The 20,023-nt window shown below is 41.4% G+C and overlaps 1 protein-coding gene across 3 annotated transcripts in view; it reads left to right on the top strand.

The window, feature by feature from the left end:
• Window positions 1-697: 697 nt before the first annotated feature.
• SYT1 (synaptotagmin 1) overlaps window positions 698-20,023 on the top strand; it is a 361,032-nt gene continuing 341,706 nt past the window's right edge. The window contains exon 1 of one of the 3 annotated variants that reach the window (XM_030002786.2): window positions 698-1,048. In XM_030002786.2, the coding sequence (XP_029858646.1) occupies window positions 707-1,048 (342 nt within the window). In that variant the 5' untranslated portion in view covers window positions 698-706. The remainder of the gene's footprint in view (window positions 1,049-20,023) is intronic. The other 2 variants (XM_030002785.2, XM_030002787.2) reach the window with 2 other exon arrangements.

The raw sequence follows: 20,023 nt of genomic DNA, 5'->3' as shown, positions 1-20,023 counted from the left end.
GTTGAAGAAATGTGCTTCCCTTAATTGAATTTGTTACAGTTACATTTTGCAGACCAATGTTAATCAAAGCTCCCGTTCGGAGCGGATGGATCAAGGGAATTAAGTTAACCCTTGCACGTCCTTACCTGAACACGCGATACGCTCTGCTCTCCCCTAAGCCACGGACGCCAGTTACGACTCATCGCTCAGTCGCGACTGCCCGGGGCCGGGCTGCCCGAGGGCCCGCCGCAGCGGGAGGGCCGCGCACCGCAGGCTCGCTAAAAGTACCGAGTACCGGGGGGGGACGGGGACGGGAGACGGGGCGGGGGGGCAGCGGCAGCGCCTGGCGGGGGTCGCCTCCGCTCCCCGCCGGCCCGGGGCACCCCGGACACCCGACGGCCGCTGCGTCTGGGGCACAGCGCCTCGTGCCGCCCGGCGTCGTCCCCGCGGGCGGCGGTGCCAGGCGTGGCCGCCATGCGCGGGGATGCCCTCCTCATCCTCGCCCTCCTCATCCTCGCCCTCCTCATCCTCCTCCCACCACCACAGCCTCCTGCCGCCGCCGCCGCCCGGCCCGGCCCGGCCCCGCCCGACGGGGCGGACAGGGACCGCGCGGCCGCGGGATGGGCGAGGCCGGCGCGGCGGTTCCACCCATGCTGGGAGCCGGGCGATTGGCTAGCGAAACCCGTCTCCCCGCCCCCCAGCCAATGAGGGCGGCGGGCCGGGGGTGATGGGCTGCCTCTCACGGGAGGGATTCCTAGAGACGCTGCAGTGTGGCGGCGCTCCCGGCGCCGCGCAGCCCCCGTGCCGCCTCCGCCTCCCCTCGCCGTGCCCTGCCCTGCCCGCCGGCGGCCGCCGCCGAAACTTAACGCCCGGCGCGCCGCTCAGCCCGCCGAGGGCAGGGCGTTGGGGCAGCCCGCCCGCCCGCCTGCCTGCCTGCCGGGCGCGGGGGCGGTCCGCCGCGCACCCCGCCGTACACCGCAGCTTCGCCCCGGGAGGGGCCCGGGCGCGTGTGGTGCCGCCGCGGGAAGAGGCTGAAGGACGAACCGGCTGCGCCCGCCCCGGTTGCCAGGTAAAGGCAGCGCTCCGGGGCCGCCGGGCGGTGTCGCCTCGGGCGGGGGCGGGCTGTGTGTGTGTGTGTGTGTGAGGCGGGGGGGGGGGGCACATGCTCCGGGGGCGGCCGCCGCCGCCTGCTCGGCGGCTCCCCCCGCAGCTGCCGGGGGGGGGGGCCCGCCCCCGGGGCGCTCCCGGTGGGGAGGGGAGAGGCGGTTACCGGGAAGGGGGGGGGGGGGGGCGCCGCCTCAGACAAAGGGGGCGCCCCCCCCCCCCCCGCCCGCTCCGCCGTCGCCCCCCGCCCCGGCTGCGGGAGCGGGGCGCCGTCCGCCCGCCCGCCTTCCCTCCCTCCCTCCTTCCCTCCCCGGAGCCGGCGCTGAGGCGACCGCCGCGCCAACTTGTTTCCCCGGGTTTCACCTGCCCTGCTGCCCCCGCCCTCGGCAGGGGGGGGTCTGTCCCGGCGGCCGGGGTCGGTGGGGGCACGCCGGTGTGGGTCCCCCGGCCCTCCGCCCCTCCTGCCCGCAGGGCAGCAGCGCATCGTTTGTGTATTAATTTCCACAGAGCCTTTTCCTCCATTGCTTAGAAAGGCTGTCGAGCTAACGTGTCTTCTTGCCACGCGATTTCATTTTTGCGTACTCGGACGTTATTTCCTTCGCCTTCTTGAAGACCGCTCGCCTTGCTTGGGTTTGGGGTGCGTTGGGGTCCGGTTCATGCGCGCACACGGTACGGATAGGGCGTCAGCGCTCTGTTTAAAAGTTAATTTCGCCTATCGAACTCTGCTAGGTAGGGAGTAGTAAGAAAGTGGCAAAGAATGTTAATATTTCTTTTGTTTCCAGTCTTCTGAAATGAAGATATCAAACGACTACCAGCTTCTGGTAGTCAGTATAGTAAATAAATTAAATGTAGTCATTGGAATGAGCCTTTATGGCACTTTCCACAATCTGTAATTCAATCATCTCCAATACAAGCTGCCTTTTGCTATTATTCATCAGACCCAGCTGAGTGATTTCTGTCAGATGGGAAGTGGTAGAGAGAAATCTCTAGGTAAATGTAACTGGAAAGCTTTCCAAGTGAAGTCCTAAATGAGCACAGAAAAGCACTTGGCCACAATCTCGAGACAGATGTTAGCATCCAAATAAATCATTTCTTTTGATTGTCCGGGGGATGTCAAGTCTTCTTTTCCTTATTTAATAGCCATTTGCAGGTGAAGAAGAGGGAGCTCTGGGTTTATTACCTTGTAAACTCAATGTGAAATGCTGTAGTGCAATAATATTTCACTGTCTCTGAAATAATATTTTCTGTACAAAGGTCAGTAGAGTAATTTTAGATACACATACATGTCGTAGACCACAAGTAGACTACTAATCAGCAAAGGCGATATTGATCCTCCGAGCGGCTATGCAGCGTGCCATCCGTGTTGTGCGTTAATCTGTTAGGCGCTGTTTAAACTGCTTTGTCGTCCGAGAGAGTTACTTCATCCTACGAAACGGAGGACGACAGTTGTAGACCCGAGAGGAGACTCCTTTCCCTGGTGGGTCAAAATCTAGAGTTACTGATGAGCAATTGTTTTAGGAGTGACCCTGAAAAGTGGAGGGGGAGCTTTTGGGTACAAGGACAAGTAGGCAGCAAACTAATTTGCTTTGTGAGGATATGAAATGACATCTCCTGCCATGCTTAAATAAACCTGCTCAGGAAAAGTGTAAGGAGATTCCACGTGTGTCTAGAATAGTATTTTCTTGTCTGTCTTGGCAACAAATGACCTGATTTTATGTCTTGAGTCAAATATGTATCTTTTTTTTTTCTTCCAAGCTTTTCGGAATTGTAGTTCTATTAGTAGTGTCTGTGGGGAATATACTTTAATGTGGTCTATTACTTGGCTTGTGGTATAGTTGCTTAAAATTTGCATGCATGCAATTCATAAATTGAAACTATATAGCTTAAAAACATAGTGTAGGCAGCTTGAGTGAGAAGAGATAATTTAAAAAAGAACCACAGGGCAGAAGATAATGACATACTGTAGGAAATAATCATACCCCTGCACTTGCAAAAGCATGAAATGTTCCAGTGTAGCCATTTCATACAAGCCCAATTTTCCTTCACATTAAGAGTGCCTAAGTGAGCCTTATTAATGTTTGATGCAAAAGATGCTAAATCCATTTTAAGGATTGATACTGGAATTTAAAGAGGTAGCTCACAGACTAACAGTGCAGTTCTAACACTTTCCCAGAACAAATGTGAAAAAATAATCATTTACCACATGTGCCATAGCAGCACAAGTGGGATATAGCCTTCTCTGTAACACTGACAGGCAAGAAGCCCTTTAAAACCATAGATACAAAACAGTGTTTGATTTAACAATCTGAAATGTTCTCTTACTTTAATCATAACTTAAATCAGATATAAGAGCCCAGAAGATGTTCAGCGTTGGTTAGCATGGTAGTTGAGAAGGTGTGAGATGAGGGAAGATTGTGTTTGTCAGAAGCCTGGGCGGGGGGGAAATCTATACTTTTCCGGCTAGCATAGAGAGACCGGAAACATAAAATCAATTTTTATGGTCTTTTGGCAAGGTTGGCTGTAATAAGTAAAAAGAAGGAGCAGCTTAGGGTCTTGGCAGAAGTTTTTAAGCCACTCAGCCGTACAGAACTCGGTTAATTGATCTTTCCTCGCATGAAGATGAAGCTCTTATTTAGTATATCACAGTCTTATTCTTGTCCATTCAGCAGTCTGATTACAATTTTAAAAATACTTATGTGTGAATGTGTGTGGTTTTATATTTATGTACACATTTAAACACATAGATAAATTCTTACTGGGAACTGCGTTCTGAATAAAGAGTGCGCGCAACCTTGTATTACCTGCTGTGGAAGAGACATCAAAGTTTTCAATACAATTGAAAAGGACAAGAAAATATTTCTGCATATCCAGAAGAAAAGCATGGAGGAATTATTATGCATGGATACCATGATCTCCTTCCCTCTGCTGGTGATGCCTATATAAATATGCAGTTTCACAAAGAGAAATACTTCATCGTTTGGTTTACTTTGATTCTCTATAGAATGTTTGTTTTAAATGTTACTTGGTATCTAGGAAGAAGCTTAATTAGAAATACACATAAGGGAGGCTTGTTAGCCAACTATGAATTTGTATTTATTGCTGACATTTACTAAAGATACTTGAGGTTAAAATAAAAGCATTTGCCAGACTAAATAAACAAAGCATTATGTTAACAAATATTTTCAGGATTGTTATGTACAAATGTCATCTTTGCTAGAGTAGGCTTTACTCCTTCCTAATACACCTCAGTAAGAGGGGGGGATTAGGAAATGCTGGTTTGTTTTATACTGTTAACATCTTTTACAGAAATATCAGATACCAAAGCAGAATGCATTAGGAGGGGGACAACTGACAAGGGCTCTTCATGATTTCTTCTGGTGAGAGGATAAGAGCAGGCTACAGGCAATCTCTTTCAGGGACTACGTGGAGTAGCAAAGTGATTTGTACAAGCATCGTGTGGAAAAAGTTGGCTGGTTTAAATAAAAAAAAAAAATTTTTTTTGTTTCCTGAGGCATGTAATGACCAAAAGCTAGATAGGAGCTGTAATAAAAACGTCTCCTTAAGTATTACTTCTGATAAAAATCTAATCAGAATGTTTTTGATGCTGGCTTTTCTTCTCTATTGTTTTTTTCCCCACTGACTTAATGAGTAACACTTCATGGATCTTCCGTTTGCTATAAACACTTATAAGAGAGTTGATTATTTTTCTTAACCTGTTTTCTTATCACTACTAGGCTGGAGGTATTTCCCCAGAACAGCAGGCACTGAATGCTTCTCCTTCTCCATCCTAGAGGGAGTGATGTTGCCATCTTTTTAAGTTCTCAGAGGTTTGCTAACTCAGGATGCCGCTTCTCTTTTCTAGCCATCCCCAAAGATGCTGGGAGAAATATGTCAGAACACAAAATAAAACTAGAATGTCTCCTGTGTGGCAATCTTTGGTTCTTCTAAATGGAAGACCATACAAATTTTAAAAAGTGTCACCAGGAATTATCCAAACAAACTATTTATTATTCATCAACTCAGAATAATTTTATTAATATAATATTTCAGGTATATAAAATTTTATTTAGAAGTAGCTAAAACCAGTTTGGTTACTTTAAGGATGCTGTCTGTAAGTTTCCTGGGCATTATTCAGGATTTATGGTAGTAGCCAAATGTACTGTAGTAGTTTTAATAATGTAGCCATGGTTGTAGTGACTGGGTAGTACAGTGCCTCAAGTACATGAGGATACGTGCCTCAAAGCTGCTCAGTGATGATTTAATGAAGTTGATTAAAAACCCATTTACAGGTTCTGTTTTGTACCTTTATCTTAGGGGTATTGTTTTCCTACGTGTGGGTGAAAATCAGTGTAGCAGTTGCAATATGGGAAAGCTGGTAACTGTTATCCAGCTTGGCTCAGAGACAAGATTGCCTGCAAACTCCCTCGTCTCCATGTGTTTGAATAACCGTGTAGATATGGCAGTTGAAAATAATTGGAATGCTTTTGTAGAAGGCACTGTGGAGATAAAGGTTCCTTGACAAATGGTTTATCTAGTTCAGGACCCTGTCTCTAACAGCAATACTTTTTCTAGAAAATGTGTACACGTACATCATTGACAGGTGGGCATTAGACCTCACTCTTCTTATTTAGAACACTTAATGACCACTTGTAATATGTAGTTTTAATTAACTCTTACTTCTTTCCAAAGCTATGGAGAGTATTTCTTTATAATCACCTATTTCTATTTGATTTCTATGATCAAATCTTAGAGTTGGGAGGAATTCTTAGAAGAATGTGACAACTACCATTAGAGTGGTTTTTTTGTTTTTTAAATTTTATTTTAAAGGGTAAATGTGGTAACTTAAGGAAAGCTTAGTGGCATGGTGTTCTGACAGAAGACACGATCTATTGGCAAATAGTTAAGGGTTAAAGATTGACAGTGTAATACATCCCAAGCAAAATAGTTCTGAAAGTGTTTTTGGTTTGTTTTTTTTTTAATTAAAAAAGAACTGTTTCTGTTTCTTGTTGAAACTGTAAGCTTTGTGTTTTGACTTCAGTAAGTCATTTGATTTAGCTTAGGGTGATGTTCTGATTGAAAGAAGTAGTACTGTAGAAGGGCATCATTGTCCACGTGAACAGATTAAATTTTTTTTATTTAATGGATTGCAGAAGAGATAGTGTATGGGGAATCGCCATCTCCATTATTCCAACTCTATTCATTACCTTTAACAGTGATCTGGAATAAAATACAAAATCCATATTCATGAGAATATTTATTGAAATTGGCACAAAAAAATTAGAAGTAAAGTTGGAAAAAGTGTTATTACAGACTGATTTCATTTGGTTTCTCATCCTACTACATCTGAATCAGTGTTTTCGCAAAGTGAACTGTAATACTTTTGCCTACTTCCAGTAAAAAAAAAATTGTGATTTCCCCTTGAAGAGTGGCTCTGAGAAAAGACTTGGGGATTACATCGAGGGAACATCATCTGTCATTGTTTCAAAGAGCAGAGAAGCCATATGCAGCTGTAAACACTAAAGTGCTGAGAGTAGGAAAGGTGCCCAGCTTCAAAAAGAATGCTGGATGACTAAAATTAGTCTAGAGAAGGGACCCAAGAGTTGCTTCATTTGAGATAAGCCAAATCTGCTTCTTAATGAGACTCCTAAAAGCTTACCATTCCCTTTGGAAAGCTGTGTATGCCAAGAGCTTCCTTGATTCCCACACAATGAAAATACTGGTATTAAATTGTGCTCTAGTACGTAAAAGTTCACGCAGCGGCCTGGTCAGGCATGCAAGCTACATGAGCTCAGATGGGAAATAAGGTATCAATTTTTTGTCTATCAGAGTAGCAAGTGTATGGGCCAGCTTACTGAGGAGATGACACCTTTCTACTTGAAGTCTCTGGATCAGCATTTCCTTTCCTTTCAGCTGGAGCAGGTACAAGTTCTAGTTTTGATGTAGAAACTGCTGGATTTCTGATTTGTGTTAATCCATGAGAATGGAGTAGATAATCAGCTGTCCTTCTGGCCTTAAAATCACCAACCCCTTGAACTTGCTGCCATTAACTCCTATTGTGTCTCTTGGATTAAACCATATTTTTTGTAAAAGGTGTTGTGACATGTTATTTGAGTAGTGTGAAGAGGTTCTGTCTGAACTTCTCTTAAGCTGCCCTTGTATGTTATAATCCTATTTTGTCCCACCTTACTGACAAGAAATTCCTGCTTGTTTATCTAACTGGTGTTAATCTTTGAGACCTGATTTAAAGCCCATAAAAACTGATAACTGTTCCTTCCATTTATTTTGTTCCTCTGACGTGCCCTAAAACTATAAATTGTGCTTATTAATACAAATTCTGTTTAAGAAGAGATTGCCTGTTACTCTTTCAAATGTGGGAGGACCAATATCATGTGTCCCATCAGTCTGGCCTGGGCTTGTGTAAATAGGCCTTAATTAGTTTGCAGGTGCCCATCAGTCAGGTACTGTGTTCTGCCAAACCCCTTCTGGAGCTGGCCTGGCAGGTGGCAATTGTTGCGCCTAGCATCTGAGCCAGGGAACCCTGTCCTGAACCCGCTTTGCACCAGGATAAACTTGCTTTGGTGAGAATCTTCCATGTCCTCTTTCCGTGTGTCGAGCCGTGGATGGTTAATTGGTGGTGTCTCTTATGAAAGGGATACAGCTCTGCTGAAGTGGCAGGTAAGAGTTATCTTTGAGAGTGTCCTCCCACTGAATCGCCAAAGAGATGTCCTTGAGTAGTCCAGGCGAGGGTGGAAGACAAACACGTCTTTGACTGTAAGTGGAGAGATGGTTGAATTGCAGGATTTCTGGACCCTGAAATTAAAGTTTACCTCTTTGCTAGCAGCCCAAGTGTTTAATTAAAGATGTATCTGTTAAACTGTTGCATTTGATAACTGTATCTGGGACACTAACATTTCCTCAGGAAAAGTCTGACAGTAGATGCCTTTTTATCTTTTCTGTAGTTTTAATTTCATCATAGTTTTTCATATACTAATAACAAGAAGTTGTCTTGCACTTGCTCTTCAGATTCAGCTTGCTTGCTTGCAGCTTTGTTAGCTTACTCAGCTGCTAGTTAGAGCAGAGAAACACCAGGAAATATCCATGTGACCTTGACAGAGGTCGGTTGCTTCTTCATGATATGCTGTAGCTGTACAAGGCCTTTGCTACTCTTCTCTTGTATATTTGTTTTATTTTTGTAAATCCTACATAATAGGATTGAAAGGTTTGTTTTCTGTATTAATGTGTATTTAGCACTCTTTTAGCTTGCTGAGAAAATGCTAAAAGTGAAAACTTCAAGTAAAATCATCTGGGACAAACCCACCTGAAATCACGTGCCATAGCTCTTCGTTGCATTTGTCATTTTCAAAAATATATGTCCACTTTTAATAATGACATAGACGTACTTTAATATTTGATATGCAAATATTAGCTTTACAAATCGTACACTAACTAATAATTGTGAGCTGTTTACTCTAGAATAAATCATTCTTTATAAATATTGATGGAAGTTCTGTGTTGTTATAGGTGTGCAAGGCATAAAACCTGCTATGAAAATCAGTATTTTAGAAGAAGAATCATAGTAATAAATATTTTATCTCAATATCAAGGAGCTAGAACTCAGACTTATGAACTGAGTACTGTTTATCCATGTAGTGTCAATTAGCTTCTAAAGCAACAGCCAGCCAAATGTCCATTAAAGGTGACAGACAGTCTCTACTATGCCTGCAGAAGACTGGTTTACACTGTTACTGAAGGGTTCAAATGTATCCCTAAAGCCAAAACCTTTTTCTGCCTTTCCAGAGAGCTCTTCGATATCTGTACCCATCAACAGGATTCCAAAATGTACGCGTTGCATATAGGTGAAAGGAAAAAATAATTGGCACAATTTCAATGGAACTTGTCAATACTATGCTAGTTACAGTTTTTTTCTGAATTTCCTTTTAGTATTAACATGAAACTAAGAGCATTTAATTTGCTTTGGGTTGAATTTTGGCTCTTAGAATGGCTCTGCTCTTCAGCTACTTTTAAAACAATTTATGAGTTCAATGGTGTTAACTGATTTCACAGAATAAAGATAAATTATTTGCTGAAAGGGGTTATCACCTGGATTGCCTTAGTCTGTGGTGTTACTGCCTTCTCCCACTCAGTTCTGTGACCTTTTTTGTGATGAAGAAAAGTAATCTCTTCTGGGGAGGTGGAAACCCAACCTCTTAGCATAGTTGGCAGTGTTGGCTTTAGATGTTTTAAGTAGGTGAACGTGTAAGTTTGAAAGGATGAACACAAGGGCGGACAGATAGCCATAGGTAGGTGTAGTGAATACTGAGCCTAGTTGAAGATATACTCAGATTGTCAACAAATTATTCAAGGTTTTTTCTTCCATTAGGCCAAATATTGGCAATTTTATGGGTCCTTTTGGGATAAATGTATTGATGATTCTGAATAGCTTAAGAGTTGTGCTGATAAGGTAATACAAGAATTTATCTTTAAACTGTGAAAAATACTAGTTCAGCCTGTCCTACTTCCAGCCATAGTGCTGGTAAGATACTTAAAGGTAGTTGCTTCAATCAGGCTTAGAGATAATTGTATTGAATAAATTCTAAGTACAAAGTCTGAGTTGTATTGTAAATAATGTAGAACTGTGCTTAGTGTTCATCTCATGCTGTAGTACTCGTAAAAAAAGAGTAGGGGAATGTACTGAAACTTTCCCACTCTTAAAGACCATCAGCAAGTTTATTGATTGTGATTCATCAAGTTTATTGTAATTTACAGCTATTGCCCCATTATTACTAGATGTATGAGTTTTCAGGATGTTTGTGAAACTGTAGTAGGACTGGGAGGAACTAAAGGTAAAGGGCTTAGCAGTGATGTGTGTGAGTGGAGGGACTGTATGTTGCGCAGTGACGGTCAAAAATTCTGTCTGTGTTGGTGCAGAGATAAAGATGATGACCTATATAACACTGCATAGCAGAGGTGGAACCAGTGTTAGCTGGTTAGTTGCAGCAAGTTAGTCTCCAGGACTAACGTGCAATAAGCATATTCACCATAGTGGCCAGTATCCTTGCAAATGTGGATACAGTCACAGCATGTACAATAGCAATCGGTTTTAAAAGTATAAATACATGGGTTTTTTCCTAGATAAGGCACATAGAGTGAGCCTGAACCGGACATGTACTGAAATTTTGTTTTCTGTTACAAAGCAAGTGCTTCAGGCCACATTGTTTTTTCCATTGGACTTCGCCTAGTATTGTATATCCAATTCAGGCTCACTTAGACCAGAATTTTTGTTAATATATTTCTCAGTGAATCATGTTTCCTTTTATTAGATGAGCTGAATTAGATCCCAGAAATTTAGATTTTTTTTTTTTTTTTTTTTTTTTTTTCCTTCAAAGCACCTGTAGATGACTTGGAAGGCTGCATAAAAAGTAATTTATTGTCACCATCACTTAGAATAGCTAGTTAGACTTTTAAACCTATTTTGTTTTTCTAGGCTGCTTGCTTACCTGGACACATGGGAAAAATCAAAAGCAGTATTTTATTTTTTTGGTGAACATCCTAATGTGTGGTGGGCAAGTTTCTAATTTTTTTTGTATGGAATAAAGGAAAAGATACGGGGCGGGGGGGTTGGGTGGGGTGCATGATGGCTCACCTCTCCACATCCTCCATTATCATGGTGAATTCCAAATGTGGGTTGTAACTGGTGACAGCTGTTTCATCAAGAGCTGCTTCATGTTTGTCAAAAGCAGTGTTTGCTCTGCAGTCTCTTTAGAACAGGGCCTGACATATCTTATGATGTGTTTATACTGTACCTAACATAATAGGATCCAGATCTTTGACTGGGGATGTGGACTGTTGTGCAAAACAAATAATAATTAGCCCAAATGTTGAAAAAGTGCCATTATTTTATGCCCCCAGAGATCAATAAAGAATTCATTGCTGTAACCATATCAACCTTCTCCTTCAAAGGGATTTTAATTGTATCATGGAAACTTCATACTTGAAAATGTGAACACTTGTCTGTTAGGCACTCTGCTAGATATAAGTGTATTTTGATGGTCATTAAGGCTGTACTGGTCATACTAGGGGATTTGGACACCCAGTTTAGGCTCTAATGAGAAACTATGCTGAGTTACTCTTTACAACCTCTTTACCTTCATCCTGCTACAACTTAGCAATTTATCAGTTTTAAATAGAAAAGAAGTTTCCAGTTTCCCAGTAATCTGATTTGCCACCTTCCAGTTGAAAACTGGGTAAACTGTTTGGCTTGCTACTGAAGAAAGCTATTTTATGCATAATGCCATGCTCACGACTGGGATTTGAATGATTTGCAGGTAGGATGGTACTAAGGGGCTAGATTTTAGCCTGATGTGGACAGGAGGGAATTTATCTGGCATAAAGGAGATAAACTAGTTCCAGCTCCAGCAATACTTAAGAGACTAGCTACTTCATGCCAGAAAGCAATTTCTAAAGGTCTCTATCATAGAGGAATTAGCAAAGTTCTGCTATATCAGCTTCCCCAGTACAGGAGCCAGTTTATCTGTCTGGAGGTTGATGTAATTATTGGAGATTTCTGCTCCCCCTTTCAATGAGAAGTTGATACAGGAGAACATCTAGTCCTACTCTGATACATGGTAGCATGAATGGGCAAAACAAATTGAAAGCCAAAACTGTAACTGCCCAGGTAGCCTGTCCTGAAGGTAGACCTGCAGATTTCAGGTGAAGATTTTAGGATTAGCTTTTTGTGAAGTGTGCAAGTCTGTACACATCAGGTGGTCATTTATATTATGTAGGACCCAATCAAAGTAGTGTCCTATTGATGTGGTGAAACATAGATCCCATATGACAGATGGGGATCAATGGCAGGGGGAGATTAAGGATGGGATTCATCTCATTTAACTTTAAATACCCTCAGAAGGTGATTCATTTGACCTACCTTAGGCATCTGTCTTGGTGTGAGACTGACTGCTCTCTGGAGGTATCTGTTACTTTCCAGTGACTGTAAAAAGTCTGGGATCACTAGGTAAGACTTAATCAGTTAATTTTTAGACACCTGGCATGGGACACTAAGTAATGTGCCTAAGGCCTTTCTGGGGAGCCTGTGGCTAAGGCTGAAAACTGAACCCAGGTTTTCTGAATCCAAATTAACAGTGCTAATCACAATACTGTCTTTTCTATGAAGAGGAGAATTAGATCTGTCTAGAACTAGTGTGTGGTGACTGATTAAAATTACTTTTAACAGTTGCAAAAAAAAAAAAAGTAATTGGTCCAAACGGGGGTGGTGGTGTATTTGAAAGTACCCAGTTAAGATCCAGCTCAAATTATTTTACTGTATTTGATTCATGGGACTATGTCAACCTCAGTAGTGCAGTAACTGTGCAAGAGCCTAGGTTTAAAAAGAGTATTTGGAGATAAATGTTTTGCTGTATAGAAGAGCAAATTTGTCTGTCTGCAGAATCTGTGCAGTGCTGTTGGGAAAGAATAAACTTTATATCCTAAAGTACAGTTCTTAATAGTAATGAAAACTTTACTATCAGCTCCACAGAAAGATGGACATCTTGTCAGTAAAACTGTAGATAAATGTCTGTTGTATCGGGGGTGACAATATTGTATTCGTGGTTATAGGCAGTTCACTGAAGTCAGTCCTGTCCAGTCTGTGCTGATGAAAGTGGGCTTGCATGAAAGGAGACACCTTACATTACTGTGAATCACAACAGTTAAGAGGTACAGTGTTTTCTGAAATCTGAATACTAAAGCTGTTACGGAGAGTGCTATGGGCTTTGCCAGGCTTTGGATCTTGCCTGAAGCGTGCAGGGAACCAAGGAGGTCTGCACAAATGGTAGTGATGGAAATAGTCATGCTTGGCAAAGTACAGGAAGGCTTGTATTGCCTCTCCTCTGGTCAGCAAAGCTCTTGGAGGAGAGAAGAAAAGCAGCAGCTCGGGTGTTGCTAGAGTGTGTGTTTTCCCCCTCTGAACTGCAGTGAGTTTTGCACCTGAGCAGGCACAGTGCTTTTGGGAGTTAGCTTGGTTCTTCCTTGCTTCCCTGCACACACCTGCCCCCCTCTTCCACCTTAATGTACTTTAAGGCTATAGTTTTGGTGTGGTTTGTGACTGAGATGAAATCCTGTTTTCTGAGCTGTAGTGCAGAAACTGTTTAAATAGCTTTGTGTAATTTGTACATAGAAATCTGCTCACATGATCCTGGTAATATGTGACCCCCTTAACTTCACGGCATCACATCTCTACGTGGGAATACACTGTGGTGTTAAAGCTTCAGGGTGTAAAATATATTTTTCAATGAAGTGCTGTGGGAAAAAAACCAGGAAAAATTCTGCTATGTTAAGATAAAACAGAAGCTGGTAATGTGGAGAATAAAATAGGATGTATATTTTAAGCTGATGCAACTTCTTCCTCTAAAAACTGGGAAATGGCTATTGGTTTCACAGTACTGTGTATAGTAGGAATTGTATCTTCAGGTTAGTTCTAAAGTAAAGTTAAATTAGAATGGCCTAGAAATAATTTTTCAGAGTACTGGATTTTTCTATCGCAGCAAAATGCTTGTCTTGTTGATACCTTTGGTCAGGAGAATTTCTCATTTGTTTCTAGCCTCCTTCGAGTCAGCAGCTAAACATGTTTTTATACCTAAATGAACCTTTATAAGCTAGACATCAACTATATATAAATGCAGAACAGTACATCTAAAATCTGTCACACTGTCAGAGTACAACTGTTTTCTCTACAAATATGGAAATTGTCACTTATCTGCATTCTCTCCCTGCCCTACTTTCCCCCCCATATGTTGATATTCACCCATGTGAAAGAGGCCAATTATACTTTGGCCGTTGTATAAATAATGCAGAGGTTGTCAGTAGCAGAGGAAAATTTATGTTAGAAAACTGAGGGAGTGAATAAGGAAATAAAAGCACCTTCTAAAGAGGGCAGTGATCTCTGTTTCTATATCACTTCATGTTAAAAAAAGGTATTAAAAAAAAAAAGCTTTTAGCAGTTATAATTCTTCATCTGAGGACTCACTTTAATAATACAATCCCAGGTCAATCGCCCATCAGACTATTTTCCCTTTTGATTTTCCCCACGCCCTCCTGGGAGCAGGCACTGGGTCTTTCCCCTTGGCCGGGAGAGGTGCTGAGCAGTGCCTGCGCCGGAGGGATGCCCCGGGATCGTGTCAGGGCTCGAAGGAAGCGTGCATCTCTTCCCTCTGGCTTTATGGAGAACATTTGGAAAGAACAATGCAATCTGGAGTCAGACTACCTTGAAAGTAAATTAATTGGGCTCATTAAAGGTGGACTAGTGAACTTCAGAGCAGCTGGGGTTGGCTCTGGGTAGCTGTTGTCAGTAGAGCTAGGGCCCGGGCGCTTGCTGGGGCGCAGGCTGACTTGGAGTTGCAGTGAAGTTGGCCAAGCGAAATAGCACCTTGTTAGTGCGGCTTATCGATGGCCACCTCTTTGAGGAGGTGGTCAAAATGTGATCCCAGATGATGTACAGAATTTGTTTTAACTTCTTGTCTCCCTCATCCAGCTGCTGTTTCTCTTGAGTAGTATTCTGAGAGAGAGAGGATGCCGTGGCCTTAAATTTAGTTGTATATAGTAAGCCCTTGGAGGATCTTGCTGACCTGACAGCAGTCTTCAGCAAAACTTTCTAGGCTGCATGTCTGCTGGGTCTGCGATGCCTCTGACTAGGGCATCCACAGCAGATGAACGATGTACTCGCCCTTGCCTTTCATAACTGACTCTGTTTTCCAGTGGTGATGCTCTTAATGTAGCCGTTAAACAGGATACTTACAGAAGGAGGTAAAGAAAAGCCTGCATCCTTGGTGCGGCTTAAAACAGGAGTCATAAGGAGATGAGCGAGTATCTCTTATGTTTCTGACTGGGGAGCTGAAATTTTCCTCGTTATCTTTACTTTTTCATGATTGAGCTGTTTGTTTCCAGATGGCTCCCATGCTCATGAGGATGGGGACACGCATGGCCCAATCTGTTCAGCTGCAGGCCTCTCATCAAACACAGCCCAAGGTGCTGGGCACGCTGGCCTGTTCAGAGCAGTTTGGCGGCCCATCCTGTAGCAATTACTCTAGCGCTTTCATTTCCAGATACGAAGGCTTTGAAACAGCATCCTTTTGTGGGAAAAAGAGATTTCAAGGTTCAGAAACTGCAATGTAAAACTGCAGCCACCTATCACCTTTCTAATGAAACTGAATTTATCAGTGTTTCTAAATGTGTCCACAGTAGCAAAACATTTTGAACTTTTTTGTTCCAGGTGTTGGTTTTGGTAAACTATTTTTTTTGCATTCTGCAATAGCAGAGTTCTTAGTGTAGCATCAGGTATGTCAGGTGAAATATGTAAATAGTTATGATGGCTTTTTTTTCACTTCTGTCGGAACTCCTCAACAGAGAAGAGAGATGGTATGTGAAAATACAAAGTCAGCACCATGTGTTTAAGGCTACAGTGTCACTCTTGGAGAGACCTTGAACAACACTTGCTCTTTTTTTGGAACACCCAAGTATGATTCTTGGATTGCTTTTACCTATGGCTGTGTTAGGATTTGAACTGACTAGACGTTTTTCCCATACTTTTCTTTCCTTACACATTCCCTTTTTTCCCCATACTTTTTTAAAAACTGAGGGGAGAAGGATGGGATGTATAATTAAACACAGGTATCTGCAAAAAGCTCCGGTTAGAAGGCAAATAGTACGTAACATACTGGAAAGGCTAAAGACGTATCATGTATATAATAAAAAAAACCCCATTGTTAATATGGTGGACAAGGTGATTGGGTATCACCCTATTGACCCTATGTTTATCACTGATTCAGTGTGTTAATCAACTGTTCTTCAGTGATTAAAATCTGGATTTCTGAGTGCTCCTGTTCCATTCTCCTGGGAATTATGGTGGTACTGGGTGGGTAAACCTTGAAGTCCCTATGCTAAGGCACTCATCCTATACAGTGCTCTGTGCATATGAGTCTCTGAGCATCTGGAAATACCTCTGAAGTTAAAGTGATCTGTACAAGTGAAATTGTAGTCTTATTAAAAAAAAAACCAACAAACTAACAAAACAAACTTCTGAAATAAAAGCATGAGAGGCTGCTATCAAATGGCTACTGTGTGTAGACTTACTTTTGCTGGGAGGAGATCTTGGGAAACCTTTCACCATATCAGATTGTTTTTTAAGAGAAACATGACATATCTCAGCTGAGAATCTCTTCAGAGAACACATTATTGATATGTCTGCTTGTGAAGGTATACCAGGGAGATTAAGAGAAGTCTATGAAATATTTCAAATAGCTTATAAAAAGGGAATAATTTTCTGTTTTGTTTTTCCAATAACTCTTTCAAACTCCTGTTACAGTTGAAGAGACACTCACTGCTCTAAGCAATACTATTGAACCCTAGCACACTTCATTATGGTTTATTAGGAAACGGGTAGTCTTCTGAAACCTTAGTCACCTGGTCATTATTGCAGCAAGATTTTGTCTCAAGAGTTCTGTGTGGTTTAAATTTTCTGAAGTTTGTTTAGAAACTTTCACTTGGAAATCAAAGCTGTTTCTACCTCCGCTGTATTATAGCGGTGTTTAAAAATAACTGTAAGTGTGTAAGTTCAGATGGCTATCACATCAAATAGCTGCAAAAGGATGTAGGAGTCCCATATGGAAAACATTATCATTGGTCACATGACTGAAACACTTCAGAGAATGCTGAATTTTTTTTGGACCCGTTAATACTGAATACTAGTAAAATAAAGCATTTAGAAATAAATTTCTGTTGCTTAAGTAGCTTTAGTTTCTGTTCAACAGCAGAAAACTAGTCATTACTCATATCACTTGGTGACATTGAACACTTTAGACATATCAGTCTTTGTCAAAATGAGAAGTCATTTTTAATTCTGCACGTTATAAAAAAGAATATAACTCTCTAAATCGTTCTTGTCCATACTTGTGATGAACAGCATTGTACAAACTAGAGTTCATTAAAACTTCAAAATTCCAATTATGCAAGTAATTGGGCCTAAAGATTACTATCCTTATTGTGGAGCGGAATGTCTTAATGCTTTCTGTTGACAACTGAAGAAAAACTAAGTATGGTGAAAGTATAAGTAGTTCATACTTTAAAAATGTCAAGATAGTTTGTTTTTTTTTTTTTCTTCCCCCCCCCCCCCCCCCCATTTTTTTGTATTTTGACTTTCTGAGCTGATTTCATTGGAACTTTCATAAATATAGGCAATTGATAGGGCTGCAGGGGGGACAGGTTTAAGCTGCAGGAGAAACTTGCAGCAATACAGAAACCTGACACAAAATAATATCTCCAATTTTTACATGGAAACTTTTCACTACTGTTTCAGTTTTCAGTAGATTATATTTTTGGAAGAAAAAAATAAATTATGCTGACAATAGCAATAATCACATTACATGTAAGGACTTCAAAGTTTACATTCCACAAAGACTAGAAGAAAAAACTGCACAGGAGTTCCCTTCCATGGTAGAAGAGAGTGACATATTATTCCATTCAATTTTAGGTTGTGCTTCATTGCTTTTGAAATAGATCTACTTGGGACATATGCCCAAACTCAAGATGTGGTCAATGTGCTACTACGATTATTTCGTCATTGAAGAGCTCTTTTTGCCAGAGAAAGAATTATCTAAGGCAGATGCTACTGTGACAAACAGCTTGATACTCACTACAATAGATGCTGAAAAGTTTAATATGATAAGAATTGTAACAGTGTCAAGATCATAAATGCTTAACAATCTTGTCCATCTTAAGCATATATGGGAGGCAATACTTGACAGAAGATCTCCCCAAGTTTTTGGGGTGAAGGGCAAAACTGAATAGCTAAATTACTGTTTATGCAGGTCAGGATTTGTAAATGACTGGTTCTATCAGCAGTGCCCAGCTTGAAGCACATTTGGAAGTGCCTTGTTTTCAGCATGTGCTGGGCATGCATCCTGCTAAAATCAGGCTCTATCCACGCTTGACCCGAAGGCAAGTTTTATTTATATGTTAGAGAAACTATGAGATAGGGACACTTTGGGCACAGACTGGTAGGACTATAGGGAAAGTTGCCTGATGGAAAGCCTGATCCTGTGTTATAGGTCTGTCTTCCCCATCCAGGATGTCCTGGGTACTGGTCCGATGCATCCCATGTATAGTCTTTGAGAGAGCATAGCTGTACTGTGTAATGTGATTAATAGGTAAAACACACTTTGGTAGACTAGTACAATGGCTTTTGGGAGTTCTTTCAAGTTAGCACCAAGCTCTTCATCTTCTCAGTACCCACTGAGTAGATGCATATGGAAGTATTACTATAAATTTTGGTATGTACTCAGTGTCACCTGACTTAACCATCTTAAAGGTAGCTGTCTAGTCCAAGCTGTGAAGGGTGACTTTCTAACATTAAAAGACAGAGAAGAAGGGATTCTTCATTGTCCCCATTTTAGATAGCCATTTTAGGATGAGGAATCATCCTTTAATGCTGGAGTTCTTTCACTGTTGCCTACGGTGGGAGCCAAAGTAGCTACCATTGGTCTAGAAGGATGTGATGTCTGCATCAAAGATTCATTATTTCCCACCATTTTAGGGGGGAAAAAGCTAAATGGAATTTTTAAAATGCTCATTTAGGTAAACATTTTTCAAGAATTTTCTAATCTTCTATCTGAGAAAACAAGTAGCGGGTATCGACTTCTGTTCAGCAAGAAGTGTTACTTGGGGTAATTTTTCTGATAAAAAGCTTTGTGGAGAGTAGTACTGAAAGTATAAATGGGTAGAGAAATGAAAGCAATAAGGTACTTTTACCTAATTTACGTTTTGATTCTGGGTTTTTATCATATGAATATTGCTCTTTTTTTATACATCTTGCACTTTAGGTATAGTGTCCTAAAGCATGATACTGCTTAGATGGCTTAGAATATTGAATAAGGAAGCATTCAAAATAATCAGTTTTAATCAGTACTCGTTGTACTATGACCATTCTACTGTATCTGATATTTTTTTTCTAATCTGATCAATCTTCCAGTCTTGTTTGTTTTACTTTGCTTTGTCTAATCATAGCTTGGAAACTTCTTTATGCACAGCAGTCTACAAAATGGACTAAGCAGGTTTCTACTTACTCACTATCACAGAACACTATTGAATAAAGATGAAAACCATGTCCATAATACTTACTTTGTGATCAGGATGCATATGTCTTGTGTCCATGTAACTTTGTCTTTATTCATACTTGTAGCTGATATGTACTTCAATTAGTATTCAGGTACAGATTCTCTCATATGTGACATTTTGGTTCTGCAAACCTGAATGAATTTTGAAGTCTCCTAAGGAACAAATAAAATACAACCTGCATGGTGACATAAAATGTCGCTAAGAGGTTTCCGTTGAGTACCTTTCAGTGCCCTGCTGTTTACATGATCACTTAACGGGATCCAGAGAGACCAGCCATTAAGCACTTTTTCTTAAGCATTTTTTTTTAAGGTCTTGGAAGCAGCATACCTACTGGTGCACCAAAACAGATTTCTGAAAATTGTATAAAATGTCAGCAGAATTCTCTTGCTCACTCTTCTTCTCTTTCTCTGACTGCATATATGGTACTGTGAATCTCACATATTTAAATAATAGTGTTACTACTTTAGCTGAGTTGAATGTGCACACATGACTTTATAGATTGATGTACAGTATACATTGGCATTGCACAATTTGCATGTGTCTGCCAATAATAATGCTTTTAGCCTGGCATGGTTCGTTTTTGGGGGTTTTTTGGTTTGGTTGTTGTTTTTTTTTTTCTGTCCCTGGGCATGTCTTTGCTATTCTTAGGAGACTGTGTCTTCCCTCCTATTCTCTGTCATTCTATATTTGTGGGAGAGAACTCAGAGATGCTAAGTAAGTGTCATTTAGCCCGGATACTTCAGGAATGTCCTTGAAGTATTGTCTTGGGTAGCCA

This window comes from Aquila chrysaetos, chromosome 26 (assembly GCF_900496995.4).
Source record: "Aquila chrysaetos chrysaetos chromosome 26, bAquChr1.4, whole genome shotgun sequence".
NCBI lineage: Eukaryota > Metazoa > Chordata > Aves > Accipitriformes > Accipitridae > Aquila > Aquila chrysaetos.
Note: the sequence above shows the minus strand (reverse complement) of the source record. Positions and strands in the feature narration are given on the sequence as shown.